At 42.5% G+C, this 18,921-nt stretch overlaps 1 protein-coding gene across 2 annotated transcripts in view; it reads left to right on the top strand.

Annotated features, from left to right (window-relative positions):
* Positions 1-18,921, top strand: part of LOC120951611 (tyrosine-protein kinase Drl) — a 57,221-nt gene that overhangs the window by 12,706 nt on the left and 25,594 nt on the right. For both annotated transcript variants that reach the window (XM_049608048.1, XM_049608049.1), the window contains exons 3-7: positions 1,868-1,995; positions 8,879-9,116; positions 11,224-11,392; positions 14,401-14,549; positions 14,989-15,146. In XM_049608048.1, coding sequence (XP_049464005.1) covers positions 1,868-1,995; positions 8,879-9,116; positions 11,224-11,392; positions 14,401-14,549; positions 14,989-15,146 — 842 coding nt within the window. The remainder of the gene's footprint in view (positions 1-1,867; positions 1,996-8,878; positions 9,117-11,223; positions 11,393-14,400; positions 14,550-14,988; positions 15,147-18,921) is intronic.

Raw genomic sequence — 18,921 nt, 5'->3', positions numbered from 1 at the left:
GTTGTACTAGAAAGATTTCCCTTTTAGTGATATTATTGCATCTTTTACAAAGAATTATTGCAGCAATGCATTGTTTCGTTAAAAGGTTTGCTAAACATCATGACGTCAGATGACATCAGAAGTTGCTGTTGGAAGCAAATGTATTGCAATGGACACGAAGCTCCTCCCGTTCTTTGTAGCTAGCATCCTTTTTATCAGGAATTTTGTGTAATCTTTTGTACAATACTTTAAATTGTACATAAGTCTGTGTTTGCTTAACTTCGTTTGTCCTTGTTTGATACATCTAACCGTTGATTGGGTTTGAAGTGTTCTAATCTCAGTCGTTTTATTACTTTACGCCTATCATTCCTCCCATTCATAGAACCTTTATTTCGGTCTTTGACGACGATATCTAACTATACTTGTAGAAACATCAATGTGAGTGATTCATCCTTAGTTTCATATTGTAAAGATACTTGTCCTAGCTTGAAGTATGGACTGATTCTTATATACTTTTATGTTAACTGATTATTGTATTTTAATTAATCTGCACTTTTCACACGATAATTTCTCAGTTTGTATGATATTTAAAACCCAATGTTTTATATGAACCAAGATTCCTTAATCCTTTTGTGCTATGAAATAGTTTTGTAGCTAGAAACATTGCATGTTAGAAGATGTATATCCACAGCTATTTTATGTAACAACAAATTTTTGGATATAAGAGTGTTAATCTTTAATGTAATCCGAGTAATTACTTTCAAGACATGTCATTTCACCTTTCTCCTTACATTTGGCGCTTACTAACTTTACCTTTACAAATTAATCCAAAAAGCTAAACTTTCATTCGCTGTTGCGCTTAAAATCGCTCTTGAAACATACAATCCCATCGCACCACCGAGCAATTCCATTTGCCTGTTCAATTCCCTGCCCTAAACCCCGTCCCACTCCCCTCACGACCAGTGTAATGAACTTTCGCAACTATATCCCCATGGTGTGGTGCCTGGCGGCGCCTTTCATAAGGAAATGAGAAATTTCAGCTCAAGATTCATCGCACTTACGGTCGCATTTGTACTTGCCGCTGTGGGTGACGTGCTTGCTCCCATAAGCTTAAACCTACTTGGCTGCGGGGAAAAGGGTGCTTGTACTAGCTTACTACCGGGCGCGCTTGTTGTTCCGAATTTCCCATCGTGCTAAATTACCAACACCGTACCCTAATAACCTCGTCGACTTCGGCAAAAGCATTACCGAACAGTCACACATACACACAGTGCCACGTTTTGTTGCTTAATCAAGTGAGACATGTACGGTGCTGGCAGTGCCACATTCCCATACGTGTGTCGTTTGTCATTCTATTTTATGGACCAACCTTCTCCCCTTTACCGTGTACGTGTGTGTAGTAACGCAACATTGCCGACGTTTACTAAAAGCTGGCTGGCTGACATTGTGCTGATTCTAGCGACCGAATGGGACATCACGGAGCTGTTGCTGCACGTAAACCCTTCTGCGAGGATTTTGCAACAATTACGCAACGCCCGGGACACGTCTGCGACGCGTCAGCAAACATTTCCGGCGATGGGGGTTGAAAAGCTTTCCGAACCTCATTACCTGCTAACAAGGGGTTAGATATTTTATTTTAATTACAAATTTGAAAGCTGGGCGAGTAAAGTGTGCCCACACAAAAGGGGGCACTCCATTAATTCCCTTTCCTGGTGTCCGTGGTTGACAATTTGCCTCTCAGGGATTTCCGTTGTGGTGAAAGAAGCATTTTGTCAAATTGCATTTCGTTGCCATATTGCCATACAAAGATTTGTCAGCTTTCCAGTACGTTTTGTAGAGTTTATAGACTGTTTTTTTTAACTTAAAATTCTTTTTATTTTACTTTCAGGCATCGAGGCAGATCTGTTTTACGTGCGGGACGGTGCGATCAATGACTACGCCATGAGCTTCGTCGTGCCGATGAAGCCCGGCATAGACTTTTTGCGCTTTTCCTGGCAAAGCCGTACAACCTACCCGGTAAGTATTGGATAGCAAGAAAACAACTCAAAAGTGTTTGCAAACAATGGAGAAAAAGAGTTTTTTTTAGTTTTGGAGGAGAAACAAAACCACTCAGCAAAGGCACTGTACAACATACTAAACAATCAACTCAATCATGCGCTACATCTTTCTCCACACACACATCATAATACCGATTCGCTTCGACAGTGTGCAATGGTGCGTTATTCGATCGGAATGCACACAGCACAACGTTTCGCAGAGCTTTCGCAATAGATCCCACCACCACCGTATACCGAATCAAGCCCAATCGTTCGTGCGATAACCGCAAATTTTTGCGTTCCATCACGGTTATGATGTCTGATCGGGGTTGTTTTTGCTCGTTGTTCTTTTACAAATGAAAAAGCGCCTGGTTTTGTGCAAACACGAGCGGCGTATACGCAGTGTAAACAATGGATACCGATTCTGCACCATTAAGCAGGAATTGCATCCACCGAGCTGGGTGGGAAAAGTGCTCGCAAGAGAGTGAAAAAATGCCTTCCCTGCATGCGATAGCCCGTCGGAGAAGATACTGCGGATAACGCTGCCCGATGCCCGATCATGTCTGGGCCGAGGGCCGTGGTTAGTTCGCATGCTTTTGGCGCAGATCCCGAACAGCGTGGATTACTCGACCGCTCGTATGCTTGCACGAACCGGCACACGAGGAAGTGTAGCGCGCTGCATTACAATGAAGAGGATTGGAAATTGAGCGAAAGCTTGGCAGTTTCTTCTTTGCCATTCTTCATCATCTTTTGTGTTGGTGGCGGTTTTTCAGCATCATTTGCAGAAAGTGCCAGCAATAGTGGAGAGCTCGGCTCATTCTTCCTTGCTTGTACATCGTGTTTTTGCTACAATGAGCGAAAAACTTGCAACCGTGCGTATAAAAGGAACATTTTTTTCTTGCACTAAGACCCATTGCCGACAGTAAGCCTACGGATTTGGATGAAGCTGAGTCTGGGGTTTAGTTATGAATACCTCTCAAATGGATTATGGAAGTACAGAAACATTATTCTACCTTAAATCGATAAAATTTCCATAGTTCACTGCAACAAACGCAAAACCCAAACGAAAAGCTACAAACTATCACCCATATCCTTCAGCTGTTACAACCTGAACCAGATGACAATCGTTCCTGGGTGGCACATGGAAGGAAAGGGAAATCGTTTTACTTCCTTCACGGACAGAACAAAAACTTTCAACCGGAAACGACAAACTAGGTCAGCTTAATTTGCACCGCCGCTTGCCGATTGTGGGAACGGAACGACAGGAAGTTAACAAAATACACCATCACTAAGCCAAGACACGGGCGCGCTCTGACCTGGGAGACAAAGAGTGAATGAGTCTTAAGAAAAACGCCTGGCCACACCGTTCGTTCCGTACGTTGTGCTGGTTAAGGACAGCAAAGGAACTACAACAACAGCCCCCACCCCGTTCGCAATCCTCTGATAAGCAAACAACTTCGCGAAACCAGTGGGAAAGGGTGGGAAAATGACAACTTTCTACCCCCTCAAACCGCCTCAACGTCTTTACCGCCGAAGGTTCTTTCTTTTTATTTTCTTTTTCACTCACATTTTACATGTCGATTGGTACTTGGGATTGCAAGAGTTTTTACAACACCATTCGCTCCACTGTGCCTGTTTTTTTTCGGTGCCGGAGAAGGTGAATAAAAACTTCAACATTCGCCAATCGCCAGGAAAACCCGGTGTGCGGTTCATTTGAACACTTTGTTTTGCATTTGTTTAGCGACTGTTGAGAAATGGTGGAAACTGTTTTTTCTTCCTTTTATTCTAATTTTGTTTACTTCTTCACGGGCTGCCGTTTGTGGCGAGCGTGCTCCATTAGTGCCGTTGGCAGTTTTCCGTTTATGCAAATTATTCGATGACAGTTCCGTGGGCCGTGTTTTGGGGAAGGATCCAGCCCTTTCCGCCCTTTCTTTTGTTGGGGTTTTTAGCGCCAGTGGAAATGTAGTAACACGCGAAATGAATAGAGACATTTGTTGATACAAAAAAACAAACGTAGTTTCTTACCTTTGGTAAAAGGGATAAGCACGGCAGAACACGCATCATCGGTGGCGACGAGCAGGAGAACAGCAAACTTTCGCAGATAAGGAAAGGCGAGAAGTTTCTATGGGGTTGATAGCGTTGAACGATGTTGTATCAAGTTTATTAAAAATAATACTCCATATTTAGCGACCAAATGTCAAGATTAGAACAAATTACTCGTAATGTTAGCATTTTTCCGCTGATACTGTGGGTTTCTTCTTCTTCTTCTTCTTTTGGGCTGAACGTTGACGGTCAAGGCCTGTAACACTTGTGGGGTTGGCTTTCATTGACTTATTGATTTCCCCTCATAGCAGGATAGTCAGTCCTACGTATGGCGGCACGGTCTAATTGGGGCTTGAACCCACGACGGGTATGGTGTTAAGTCGTACGAGTTGACGACTGTACTAAGAAATTGGCTTATACTGTGGGTTTACAGCGAGTTTTAACCAGATAATATCCGTAATCTATATTAATCACTTTTAATTTCAAACATTCTATGATCAAAATTTAGTAGTCAGGGTCTTGCAATTTATCGTAAGACCACAGAGCACTTTAACACTTCATTGTAAATGCTTGAACAAGTTGAGGATACCAGAGATTCCATGACAGCGGCACACTTGCTTGATCTATCGAAGCCACTTGGCCGTACGATTTATGTTCCAATTAGTTCACAATGTATTCCGATTGAAGGATGTTTGGCCGAAGTTGGTTCACAATTTCGGTTTTTTGCTTAATTTATCAAACACGCACCAGCAACGGTTCTTATAAATTGTTTGAATTTAGAGCTTCACAAGCTTAATCGTCACGTTAACTAAAGGATTGTGGTCAGTAGTTAATCCCTTCTCGTGTTACAGCCATCATATCCTATGATCTATCATCATGCCCGCCAAGGGTTTAATTGCTTGTGGCGTGAGCCTCTCGCATACATTACAAAAAATTTTGACACGAGTTAAGTTATCATGTCATAGATAGCCAAGTCCATATCAGCTTGAGACAGGCATACAGTTGTTATACTAAATAGAGATATTAAGCATGTGTAGGGTCATTGTAAAACCATCCATTGATCGTACGGCAAAGCATGTCGTTAATGACTACTCCTTGACAGGCTTGACAGGGGCCTCAATACAGAGTTTTCTAGGGGTTCTCATACTTATGGAACACTTCCTTGACTCTTTCTAATGGGAAGTGAACTATGATATGATGAAAATTGGACTCTATAGCACCCTTTTTGGCTCCTTGGAAATTCCTATTGGATTTGTCCAACAAGGGTGTAATAGACTCCAATTCTCATTACATTAAGCTCACTTAACGTAAGAAAGAGTTAATAAAGTGTCCCACAGCTATGAGAACTCCTGAAAAACCATGTATTGCTACACGTCAGAATCTGTCCAGTTATGGATAATTTCACAATATGATTTTAAATTAAAGATAATAAGTTTAAATCGCGATGAGAACAAAATGTTATTGAGTGTAAGGACAAGAATTCTAGAAGAATGCGTCATACTTATAGATATTTCATTTTCACCTCTTTAAAAACTACGCTAGTTTTTTTTTCAGGACACACAGGACATAAAGAAACCCCTTTAACCGGAAAATATGGCTCTCAGCTTTTTTCCTTCTCTCCAATACCCAGAGTGGATTAATTTAAATCAAGAACCAATTCTTTACTGCAAACAGACGCAATCACACACAAGACCCATGTAGCAAAAAGGGGAAAAGGAAACGCACACAAACATACAGTAATAGTTCCGCTTGAACAAATGGCCATAAATTTCAATTTCATTCGAACCACGGATCGGATCGAACAAACCCCGCGCGACCGTTGGGTGCTGCTAGTGGTCAGTTTTTAGTGCCATTCTAGTAAAAAAAGAACGGGTAAAAGTGACAGCAACAAAAAAAGACCCCTCCGTTGTGTGTGAAAACCCCAAAGTGCGGTTTGTTTGCACGATTGGTGGCATTCGAACGGAAATTTAGAAAACCGTTTGCCACCATGCCTAGCCAACTGCAGCAAAGCGGATCCTGTGCGATGAATTTCTTCCTTTCAGTGTGGGTGCTTTTTTGCTTTGTGCTGACTGTGCATGGCGGACTTCCGGAGAGCGGGGGGGGGGGGGGGGAGGGGCAAATTCCCCACTTTACGATTGGACCACAGTAACCCTTCATTCAACAGATGCTCGGTCTGGCCAGTGTGGTCTGCTTTGCCGAGCATCTGCACCCCCTCGCTGGGGAATTGGTGGCAGAATGAACCGAATGGAATGAAAATTTATCTCTCAATAGCTTGCCGAACATCATTCAAGCCGGTGAAAACGGTATTACTTCCTACCGAAACCCAAACCACCTTTTTCAGGAATTGCACACAAAAACGGGGAGTGATGGTATATGCCAGGGTGAGGATGTTAGGGAAAGATTCCCCGCTTCCGTTTGATTGCCTTTATAAATCTTGATAATGTACAATCTTTCAAATTTTAAAGTGTACACGCACAGCGGTGCAAACATGGTGCGGCCGTATCATTGCATCACTTCCACCGTTCCATTAGCATGCCCGCGTGGATAAAAGGATTGCTGTCAGGTTCAACTCTTCCTCATCTGGGCTTTGTAATTTGTCCTGGGCTGGTAAATAAAAGTTTGTGCCGCTTTTTCTCGGAACGCACCGCCGTAATAAAATTACACGCAACGCCATTAGGGGCACGGTTTACAACTTTCGCCACGCTAATGGAAAACCTCGGCATCTTTTCGGGCATCGACTCTTTCATCCTCTCATCCACAGTGAGTTCGGCTAAACGGAAATAAAGGCACAGAGCTACAGTCAGTCAGTTTTAGCGAAAGTAAACTCCATAAACGGACGGGAACTAATAAAGTTATGCAAAGAGCGAGCGATCGTCCTGTTTGTTGGATGACGTTCTGAGGGAGAGAGAGAGAGAGAGAAAGAGAGAGAGAGAGAGAAAGCGAGCTTGTGAAAACGGTGGAAACTGTTTTCCATGCCACGCTGCCTTAATGCAATCAAACCGATATCGCCTTGCGCCTGTCCTGTGTCGTCCTTGCCCTGAATGACCTTCTCCAGGGTGGGTTTAAATCATCCTTCGGCTTTGATTTAATTTGTCAGTGCAAGAGAGAGAGAGAGATAGAGCAGACATTGCCAAAGGTCTTCAGCCGAAGTCAGCACCAATCTGCCCAAAAGTAAACTCAATTAATCAATCGACTTTTCGGCGTGAGGCCCGATGTCTGGTTTTTAAGCACCAAGAGTAAGTGTCCCGCAGAGTTCCATCTGCGGCACAAACGATACGACCATTCGGGGGAATCAAAATTCAATCAAAATACATCCTGATTGGGTTGGAGAAATTAGCCAAACTGGGGACAGTATTAGATGGGTGTTGCCCCGTATGCAAAATGGAGCATCAAAATTGACGGTCAATCAAATTAGGTTGTTAAAATAAATGTTATTTAATAAGCTAAAATAGGAAATATTTTTCATGTTTTCGACTCAAAACTACGGTGTAAAGGAACATCACGATCACCACAAACATGTGTTGCCTGTCCAGGTCCTTTACAACGGTAGTGCCCCAAACTACTTTCCTATTTCAATCCCTAAAAGAACCTATTCTGCTACAAAGCATGTAACACTCTTCTGTGTCCACTGAAAAGCACAGACGGTTTTGGTCCAGCTCGACCATTCAACACAGCTTCCGCAAACGAACACAGACCAAAAAAGCGATTCCGTTTCCCCCATAGAGCTGCAGACTGGGACTGGGAGGCTATTTGTTGCTTGCACCCGTAATGCGATTACCGGCGGGATTCGCAGACGGGAATCAATTAGTTCTCTTTGTTGTTTTTAATTAGATTCCGAGAGTGTCAGACAGGGCTCGATTGTTTTATCGCCCTCTCCCTCGCCCCCGTAGCAGTGCTTGATGAGTGGTCGTGCCTGGGGTTTGGAGTTGTTTGGTAGGAGATTCGAATGTGAATAATACAGTGGTTTATTGAGTTGTCTGCTGTTAATTTTTACACAATTTATTTCACAACGTTTTACAAGCTGGTTGGAAGTTCGGCTTGCCCAGGTTGGCTTCTGATGCGCTCGATCGATTGATTAGAAGAATGCCTTCTTCCAAGCTCGAAAAAAGCGCACAGACAGTGAAATATTTTAATTGCCTCGTTCGTGCTTCAGTTGATCGCAAAATTGCTTCACTTCATTAACCTTCCCGTCTCCGAGAGCAACCGCCGAAAACTCCCAAACACACAAACTACACCAACTCAATCAACGGCGCTTCAAAGATCAATCACCCCCAGCTTGCACGCGAAGTGGGTCACGAAAATTTTAATTAAAAGCATCGTTACATACTTTCTGCCCAGCCGCAATTACTTTGCTGGAAGTGAAAGAAAAAAAAGCAAGTTTTGCCAAAGAAAGTTTTGCAAAACGTCCATCATTCTATCCATCCAGCAACGTTTCCAGTCGAGTTTCGCTGCCGGTTGATTGCACAAACGATAATATCGCTTCATTAAACGCGCTGCTTGGAATAAAAATGCGCCGTCCTCACTTCGCTCAGCAGCGATACATCATTATCGCGAACGTATTTATGCGCAGAGAAAGGGCATAGATCAGCACTGCGTGCTGATTAAATATTGAATATTAATTTATACTCTCTTGAGCGGGTGTCCGTCCCGGCGATGATTACTGTCCCCGGGCCAAGAAGAGAGACATCGCTTCGATTATCATCAATTAGGATGTTCCATTCGAGTTGAACACTCCAGCAACGAGCTGGTGTGTTCTTTTTCTCGCCCGAGCTTTCACGCTTATCTGTATCTAATGGCTCTTTTTTTCTTTTTTTTGCCAGCTTCCTTACACGATATCGGTACACTACGATGACAACGAGGGAGCGCTGCAGCATCCCGAGCTGGACATTCCGTCCAGCGGCATCATCCCGATGACGGTCGAAAGCTTCACCGTGCATCTCGTCTGCTGGGGCAACGTGACCAAGGAGGTGCCGGTTGGCATCCATCTGCACGTCGAGGGCCCGCCCAAGCATAACGACACGAAGTTGATTATCAAGCGGAACAAAATTTGCATCAAAGGTGAGGAAGCGAGGGGTGAAAATTCTTTATGCACGACTTTAAACGTTCATTGGGCAATAGTGTTTAAGGTGAAGGTTTCCGTATTAAAATAAAAATAGTAAGAAAATATTGAAGTTTTCAGATAAGAGGCTTATCTTTTTATTGTTTATGGACCATTTTATTCTCTTTTTCCTTATTATATTTTCATTATTATACATAGTTCTGACACCTCGTTCTATTACATTTCTCTTCTTCTGTATCCTCAAGACGCCTGAAGGTATGCAATTAGCATGCCCGGAAAAAAATATAATTTTATTTAGGATCCTTTCCCTAGTATTACTTTGATTATTGACCATTAGGCTTCAGAATTCGGAACTTTCATTATAACTATTCTTGTAGTTCCTCTACGAATTAAAATAATTTATTGATTGATCCTTACATAATTAACAGTTATAAATAATGATTTTTCATGTTTTAAAGCTCCGGTCTGGAGTTCCTTATTTTACCTTCAATCTTACATTACATCGTATTAGTATTCTAAAATTCTTGATTAAAAAACGACATTTTACTAAAATTTGCAACATATTTTCAACGAACACATCTCGCATAATTTGATTATCAACACACAAAACAGTGTGCACAAAATGCATGCAGATAAATGGCAAATATTTTATTGCAATCCTTTTTTCCCCTGTTTGCTTTTCAACAACCTGGATGGAAATAATGCCTCTTTCCTGCCTCGCTCTACTGAATAGCTTATCGTCCTGTTTTTCGCAACTTCCCAGCCCCGAACTGGTACACACGATGCCATACCGTCCCCTTGCGACCCCAACGCTCAACCCAAATCTATCGAATGTTGATTGCATCATATTCATTCAACCTATCTTCCCTGTCCATTTCTATTTCCCTCCCTTTCAATTCCATTTTTGGGAGCAGGCCCAAAAACGGTTGATATCGCTTTTCAAATCGATGCGGCATAAAATGCAAATTGATGGCTTCGATTTGCTGGTTTCCTTCCTTTTTGCTTCCTTCCTTTCTGGCAGAGTGCGCAATTTTTGAACCCAGCAATGAATGGCAGCGAGCAGAACCGATTTAGAACTGATTATTTAGAATAAAATATTCACACGCATACAATCACAAAAAGCCACAGCCACTGTGTACGCCTGTTTTCCAAAGGGGTTTTGATTTGCATTGCCCGTTTGCGTGCGCTTCATTGTGCAGTCAAACTAATTTATTCCCGCTTATTTCGGGAAATGATTCCACAAGCATCATTCCGTTGCTTTATTATTGACATAAAATCTGTCTATATATTATTTTAATTAAAAAAGCCACCAAACCAAAATACATCCGAGATAAGTCCTAAAAGAAGAGCAAAACACTATTTGCTTCAGTTCACTGAGCTGGTCTTAAGCAAACTCTGCTTGCCTTGTGCGTTCGTCTCCCCACGCGGCGGGTTCAAATGTTTCGCCTCGCGATACTTTTGCCCACCGTAAGAATGTGATAAATTTCAATTAATTCCCACCAAACCGTTCCTTCCTAGTTGGTGAATAAACAAAGAAATTCTCAAACATCCCCTCGCGAGCTAAAGCGGACGCAGTGAAACATTAAATACGCTTCCGCATTGCGCGCAAACCACAGCTAGGCCGGGTATTAATCGAGGTTTTCTCGCGAGTTTATTATGTGGCGGGCAGCCGGAGCAGCACCGCCTTAAGCCTTAAGCCCTGCCTTCTAATGCCTGGTTTCGCGTGTTGTCGATAAAAAATAATGTTTGTTTTTGCTGCTTATCGGCGATACGTCCGAAGCATCCTCCCGGCAAGGCAAACAAGCAGCAAATGAGAGCATAAATTCCACAACCTCTAAAAGCTACCATTACCGTTTCGGAGAAACTATGCTGTAGACAAAAAAACGCCAAAGAATTTGAAAACCGCACCATGAATAATGCTGGTGACAAATTTCACCAACAACAGGTTCTTTATGAAGCAATAAGCGTTTCGATTGTGTTGGGAATGTGTGTCAAGCGGGGTTTCGGGGTGGCGCTATTAAACAAACAAGCTTCGTTTGTACTACACTACACTAAGCATACATATCTGTTATGGTTTCTGTGTGTGTTTTTTCTGCTTTCTTTCAGGCATGCATCCGGCAAGGAATCGTCTCCCGGCGGCTGAAATAGCACCACAGCAAGGACCGGCTCTACTGGGAGCGGCTGCCTGTGCACTGGGGCTCGTGCTGGTCGTCGGACTCATTGCCAGTGCAATGTACGTGCGTGCCCGGAAGCAGATTCGGCAGGACTCGCTACAGTACGTATCCCATAATCTAGGCGTAATTATGAGTGTATTTATATTTTAAATGAATTTAGATATATTAGAACAACTTAATTTTCTTTCATATTTTAAATACATAAGCGACACAGGGTAGCAAAATAATTAAATAAGCAATTTCATGGTTCAGATTACTCAGAACACTATTGGTAGCTGTGAACATACAGCAAATAATATCCATAAACTTACTTACAGAGTGATAAAAATATTTTTTTTTTCGTTGAATAAAACCGAAAAACGTTCGATGCCAAATCTTTCTTCATAGTCAACAATCCAGATCAAGTGGAAAATAACCTATAAAATTCATTACCTTTTATCTGCGATTTTTAATTGCTGATAAAGGGGCCCTTTCCGTTTTAAGTTCGTAGGCTGAAATTTCAGCCTGTCAGCTGTTTTCATTGTATAGCAGTTTTCGAGCAGCTATCTAAGTGGGTATGATATACAGGTGGGCTTATCCCAAGGTGTATGTATTCAGAAGGCTGATTTTTATTGCTTCTGATTCTGAATGAAGATTTTAAGAGTGTTTTGAATATTCGTCAAGCCTCCATAAAGCTTGTTTGAACAGAAGTTTACACCCATCCTGTCAAAAAGTGACCAAATTTAATTATAAAAAAACAAGCTATGAGACCACCTGGACTACATACACTTTGATTCTGGATTCCATCACCAGATCTCTTTAATGCACCTTGGGGTAAATGTAAACAACACCTTGTTTTGCCATTTTTCGAGCAGGTACTCGAATCTAATTCTAGCTTTGAGGCTAGAATAATCTAGACTGAAAATTGCAAGCTAGTTTTGTGTGTGGTTTTGTATAGAGTGTTTACATGATTTCAGCCTCCAACTGTCAAATTCCACACAAAAAACTGACTGGAATCGTGAAGGGCCCCAAAGTTTGATTAGAAACGCGGTTGTGTTTTTCCTCATAACATAATCAACTACATAATCTCATATAATATAAACCCTAATAACTATATCAAACTCAATTTACGCATCATATAGAGCAGTGAGCTTAAATTGTGTCTTGATCTGCTACCAAAATACAACTGTTTAGAGTTGCCATTAAACATTTTAAACTAAAAATATTCGAGGCGCTACAATTGTTCACTTTCGAATTTAAATCAGCTCTTCGTATAATCTTCGTCAGTTAGTCCTTTGTACTGCTCATCATAAGTTCGCGCCTTGGACCATCTTAGATCCTCTGACTTTTTTTTTTGAGCCTAGACTTTTCTACGCAGACACTGGACTTTAAGGAAAGGATATAATTTGTTTCTTCAAAAAACGTTCAAAAGTAAATCAATTTAAGATTGCAGTTTACAGTTTACAGTTGTCACAGGAGGAGTATTACACATAAGTTCATTTGGCAATATGTTTGGCTTGCTGCCAAAACATAAAGGTTCATATTAAATGCAAAATTACTACTTACTTAGACTAGAGTAGATAGATTCGATTGAACTGTTACTAAGAGAGACATAATTAAATTAGAAAAAATACTATTGGTGTTGCACACTGCAACAGGACTCTTTCTTTCGCCAGTTGATAATTATTTTTTTAAGAAAAACCAAGCGTTTGTAAGCTGTCTTTTTATTTATTTTTTCGTTAGAGACGCTAAAAAATCCGTTACTTGTCATAGGCTTTGACTAAAGAGTACATCTTTCGCTTAGCCTTGCATTTTTCGCTTAGCCTAGATCGGGATCCTTCGGGAATGCTCAACCCGATCAGTGGTAGACATTGATCACACTAACCACTATCCGTGTCGCCCTCGTTCGCGAATCACAAGAACTAACATTGTGCCAGCGAATCGACCGTTAATAATTAACAATCGGTTTTCACATCTTATTTCTTATTTACTCTTTTGATATGACAAGTTTTAAGCTCTCATTTTTATCAAAAGCGAGATAAACACTTACACGCTTTATATGATAGCATATTACTTTAGAAAATTAAATTGAATACAATTTACAATAATTGATGCGAAGCTCGTACGATCCACAAATACTTCTTTGCTAGTAATCAGAGGCAGAGAGAGAGAGAGAGAGTCCATCAAACGCTTATTTGCTACCAAACATATCAAATATTTAATAAATCAAGAGCATATAATCCACCACGCAGGAGATGAACACGATTCAACAGCCCACAAGTGCATACGCCGTACGCCGGCTGTTACAATAACCTGCCTTTCTTCGGTTTTCTGGCACGTTGTAATACTTTCCTACCCATGTACCCCGTCCTCCACCGTCCCCGTTCACCACCATGTCCCCTTTACTTTTAATGCCAGTGTTTTGCAATCTCATCCGACCAACGTGCTAATATCGGTCTTGTTTCTCGGAGCAGAAAACATGCACCATCGTTCAGCAGCGTTGTCGCGTTGCACCGGCCGTCCACTCGCCGACCCCCTCCGAACCATCCGCCGGGCTGGTAACACATGTCCGAACATGTTCATTTCAGACCCAGCTGTGGCAACGGAACAACTCGACGAGGAACGCCGAAGAAGAACGCCGGGTACCTCCGTTCTGTTCGAAAAACAGTACCGTCTTGTCAACGAACCGAGCCAAACCCCAAACCCGGGCGCCCAGAACAGATTTTTGAAACGCAAGACACACGGGACACACGGGCAGATAATCCCTTTTCTGTTCTCCGATCTGCTCCGAAGCTCCTGCTGACGCTCCACTCTCTGCCGGCCGGCCGATAGAGGACGTTCCGGTAGCTACGGGAGGGACGCAGGATGGCAGGGAATTTATGCTTCATCGATATTCGTGTTATTTTTTGTGCTCATGTCTCATGTCCACCCTGCCTGCCGTGCAGTCGATGCAACCGTTGTGCCTTGTCGTGAGAATCCTTCCCCTTCTCCCAGTCCTTTCCCAGGATGCAATCGATTCGTTGGCGTCCACAGTTTGTAAATATTTCCACTCTAAAACCCGAGTGGGATCGATGTACGGTGTATTATTAATGCTTTTATTTTTTCGTCCCTTTCTACTTCCCTTCCTCAGCACCAGCTTCACCACCGCGGCGTACGGCAGCCACCAGAATGTGTTCATCCGGCTGGATCCCTTGGGACGGCCGCCCAGCGCGAACAGTGGTTCCTACGCAACGATAGCGAGCCTCAACAAATATCCCATCAGTGAGTCGAAAAAGTCGTGTAAGTGTCACTCTTGGGGAATGAATTTCCCTCCTCCACTTCCTCCTTTATTTTCTATCGATGTCCGTTCAACACATTCCCAGTTTTCGGCAAATGGCGCGATCCTTTTTCAACGCCAAATTTGTGCTTCCTGCTAAATTTACTTTAATTAAATGTTTCTAAGTTTCAAATTGATTTCTGCCTCCCCTCTGCCACCCCATAGCACACCGTATTTCCGTATTGGTCGCTTTGTTTGTCCTGTCGTCGTCATCCCCCCTCCCCAAACAAAACAAAAAAAAACGAACCCTGCATGTATGGTTCTACATCACTTCCCCCGTTTCTTCCCCCTTATGCGAATATAAACATGAACCGTATCTAAATGGACATCCCACACCACACAAACGACACCAATCGCTGTGTTTCTCGCATTGCGCTTCCGGGCGTTCACGTTCACTTGCAGGGTTTCGCAGCACCCCTTCACCGTCGCCGTACGCGACAGCGCTGCTGCCCCTCGGGCAGAACGGTACCGCCGGAACGGGGACGGAGTCGGTCTACGCCAAGCCGGAATCGGTCTGTCCATCCCGGGTGTCCTACTACGCTTCATCCCAGCTAACTCAGGTAAGCGCTGTCCATTTCACTCGACAAACAATCCACCCTGTGCCTGTGCAGCGCCCAACTGCTGAGCGTTTGTGTAGCTACTACTACTACTACGACTAGGGCCACTACCGCTACGATGGTTTGTTGAAATTGTCTGACAAGGGTGTACGAGCTCTGATTTCCGAGGCAGGCCAAGTGCAGGATGTACAGGAGGTGTTGGAGAGCTCTCCTTACACTTTCTCCCTTTCTTTCGTTTGCTCCTTTTGCTCTTCACTCTGCAGCGTTTGTACAGGACGGTCTATTCATTTTTTTGATTTACTACCAGGCCCAGTTGATATCTTTTATCGTGCAGCCATAAAGTACGGATGGGCTCGTGTTTGCAAGGGGCGCAAAATATGCAATATTTACACATAAAGGAATTCTAACCGGCAGGAGCGGGGATTGAGCATTAATACTTCTTGCATTGATTCAAATTGAGTCAAAATATTTAGTTTCTCTAATACAATACAACGAAATTCAACGCATTAAAGAAAGCTATAATTATTTTAAAAAATGCCATTAAAGTATGTTTTTTTTCGTTTGGTAAACTTTAGCAGAGAGTAGTATTTTTCTCTTCTATGATTCTCTATACGCCATTCAGGGGTTTACAATTGATTTTTCAATTCTGAATATGTAATAGCGCTTACTTTCTTCATATTTATGAAACATATAAGTACAGCTTTGTGAGGTAAATTAAATGCAAAATGTAATAAGGTTTCATTTCAAATCAGTCTTTGAGATTAATTATTCTGACATCGTTTTCAGTTTGCCTTTAAACACAATAAAATATTGTAAATTCATAGTGCATTGGATTTTTGACTGCATTGGAATAGAAGTTAGAAGAACTCTTATTTTTCAAGGATGAGCCACAAAGCAGACGATAGCTTTTGGTGTTTTTGCCTTCGGTACAGACAGCGAAAAAGCAGACTTATTTGGAATCGCGCACAAAGAACGATGAGGAAAGTCTTACCACAATAATAATTGCTTCCTCACTTTGGAGGAATTAGGTATCAAGAACATTTAAAAATCATTCCTTGAAACCTTCAATAATTATTAAATATATTTCAGATCACTGCTTCTACCTTAAACATTCGTAATAATGCGAAGAAGTATCTTTTAAAACGTAGAGGAGTTTTTGCTCTATTTACTTCATGTTTAATTTCTATTTTATTTTGGTTTTTGGTAATTTCTTTAATGTCTAATATATGAGTTTTTTTTTTCAATATCCAATATTACTCTCTAAAACGAAACATCACACTGCATCAAAATGGTTCTGCGTTAGCTGCCGACACCATTGCTGGAACACCTCAAAAACCAGATCAAAGCGGGGACAAAAGAACCTCCCCATCTGTTATTTTTCGTTCGGCAGGCAGGACATAATTTTCCTTTAAAAATCAATAATGACCGTAGCATTATTCATAGCAAAAGCAGACCAAAAAAAAACATAATTTTCATTTTCATCCCAACCATTCCGCACAACAATGAGTTTCGCTTATGCGCCTAAATAATGATACCGAACCGAAAAGAAAGAAAGAAAAAAAACATGAAAAACAGGAAAACTCTAAAGCTCCTTTCTCCTTTGTAATCTACCGTGTCTGAAAGATAAAGGCCAAAACAGGGGGGGGGGCGTTTTTCTTTCCCCCAAATCATCCCCCAATAAAGCGGCCCGGGACGGACTCCCAAACTCAAACACCTCGAGCGTAACGTGAACAGCGTATCGAAAATTTGTCACCGAATTGAAAATTAAGCAATTTGAATAGAAAAGTAGGAATTTCCATTTTCATCCGCTCCGCTTAAAGTTCGAGAAAGCGTATCGTGTGGAGGTGAATTTCGATCCCGATCACCCCGGCGCAAAAATGGTGAATTTTCACTCCACTCCTCTCGTCAATATCGTGCCGGAGCAAAGTGTCAATCAGCAGCTACCGCAGGTTGGAGCCAAAGCGTGCACCATTGTCTGGGACAGCAGGTCGATATTGGGGCAGCTGGGGCACCGTTGGTTGGTTGGGCTGGAGTTGCTGGAGATTGAATTTTAAAGCAAACCGGCAGGGAGGAGTTAATGAATCGAATTTGAAGGTGTTCCTTGGACGATTTAGAGGCTAAAAGAATGGAAAAGCTTTGATGTTCAAAACTTCTTCCAAAGGCATCAATGAGTAAAACGCAGTATTGTGTCATGTATCCTAAACGGTGTTAGAATTTCTACAATATTATCACAATTAAGAAACAAAGCGACATAAAAAACACCCTAATACACCAACAAAAAATCTTCAAAAAGCATCATAATTTGTGAAACCTTTCTTTAATGAAGAGCGTGCACAAAACTACGCCACCCCGGTCACGAACTCAGCCCGGGTGGTGCAAATGTACCCCATTTCCATCATCGCAAACCGTGCCCCGACCGCACCGGCGGACACATAAATTGAGTGAATGGTACACCGAGCCCTCGATTGTACCGCCCCGTTTGTGCCCGGTGCCAGAGGTGTTAGTTAAAAATTAATAACAATAATGAGACTCTTTTGTCGCAGCGCCGGAAAGATGAGACCAGCCATTTTTCACAAGAAATTTCCCCACCGGACTGCCTTCCCGTTGCGTGTCCGTGTCTGCATCGTAGCAGATCGGTTCCTTAGTCTTTATCCTTTTCAAAAATTGCCCCCCGTTTCTGCGACGTCCTCTTGCGGCCAGGCCCAAAGCATCCAGGAGAGGAAATGGATGGGAAAATGATCCCCTTGATACCGGGCACAGCCAGTCGCGGCACACTGCAGTGTTCGGTTTTAGCTTTTATCAGCAAATACTAACGTCCACCAAGAGACACAAACTGGGGGCGAGCAGGAGGCAAAACAAAGCAGAAAAGAAAGAAAGAAAAAAAGACACGGTGACACTTTTCGGGCTTCAGGAAGCCACTGCCACCGGCTCTGGGGCCACAGCGAAAAAGGTTGCGGCCACCGACAAGCGTACTTGCGGCAAAAACATAAGCTTGGGCACACAATTTGTAACCAGATATTTCACCGTGCGCCAGAGCGATGCGGCAAAGGAAGGGCGTAGTAAAGGGAGTTCCATTTTTTTTGTTTTGTTTTCCTTGAACCTACCCAGCGAGCCCTAAAACAAAAGCATGGCGCGTGACGGAAGGTGAGAAAATGATACATAAGTCTCTTCGCACTAATCCCGGACACTGCGGTGCGGCGCGCATTTCGCTTCGTGGCAAAGAGCGGGCTTAAGCTGTGGCATTTCACTCGCATAGTGCTAAATTTGGAGCATTTCCGAGTGATTATGTTTACTTTTCGCACCTGCATACCCGGTCGTACCGGCTTGCGATCAATTATCTGTAGTTGTTTAAATACAGCAATAATTAAATTAGGGGCATTAGTTGGATGTGTGCTGATGTTGATGCGCCGCTTCGTTGACGATGACGATAGAGTAATGTGATAGTCATGCCTGCAAATCGTTAGCAAATGATCATTTATCATAACTTATGGGAGCATGGGGCGAAACGATATGTGAGATAAAATTATCGGCGCTAATGATGGCTTTAGGGGATGGTTCAAGTAGAGTTACTTAGACTTATGAGTCCAGAAAAATTAAGCTTAGCTGAGCTTGAAGGAATATTTGTTATACCAAAATGACACCAAAAGAGCTCGTGGAATTCCGTCTGCTTTATAGTAGTTTAATAGTCAGCACTTTAATAGTGCTCAAATTTGCAGCACTTGCGCATTTGATAGGTATGCAGGTATAAGGAATACAAGAGTCACAATTTTCTCCTGTA

Source organism: Anopheles coluzzii, chromosome 2 (genome assembly GCF_943734685.1).
Source record: "Anopheles coluzzii chromosome 2, AcolN3, whole genome shotgun sequence".
NCBI classification, from domain to species: domain Eukaryota; kingdom Metazoa; phylum Arthropoda; class Insecta; order Diptera; family Culicidae; genus Anopheles; species Anopheles coluzzii.
Note: the sequence above shows the minus strand (reverse complement) of the source record. Positions and strands in the feature narration are given on the sequence as shown.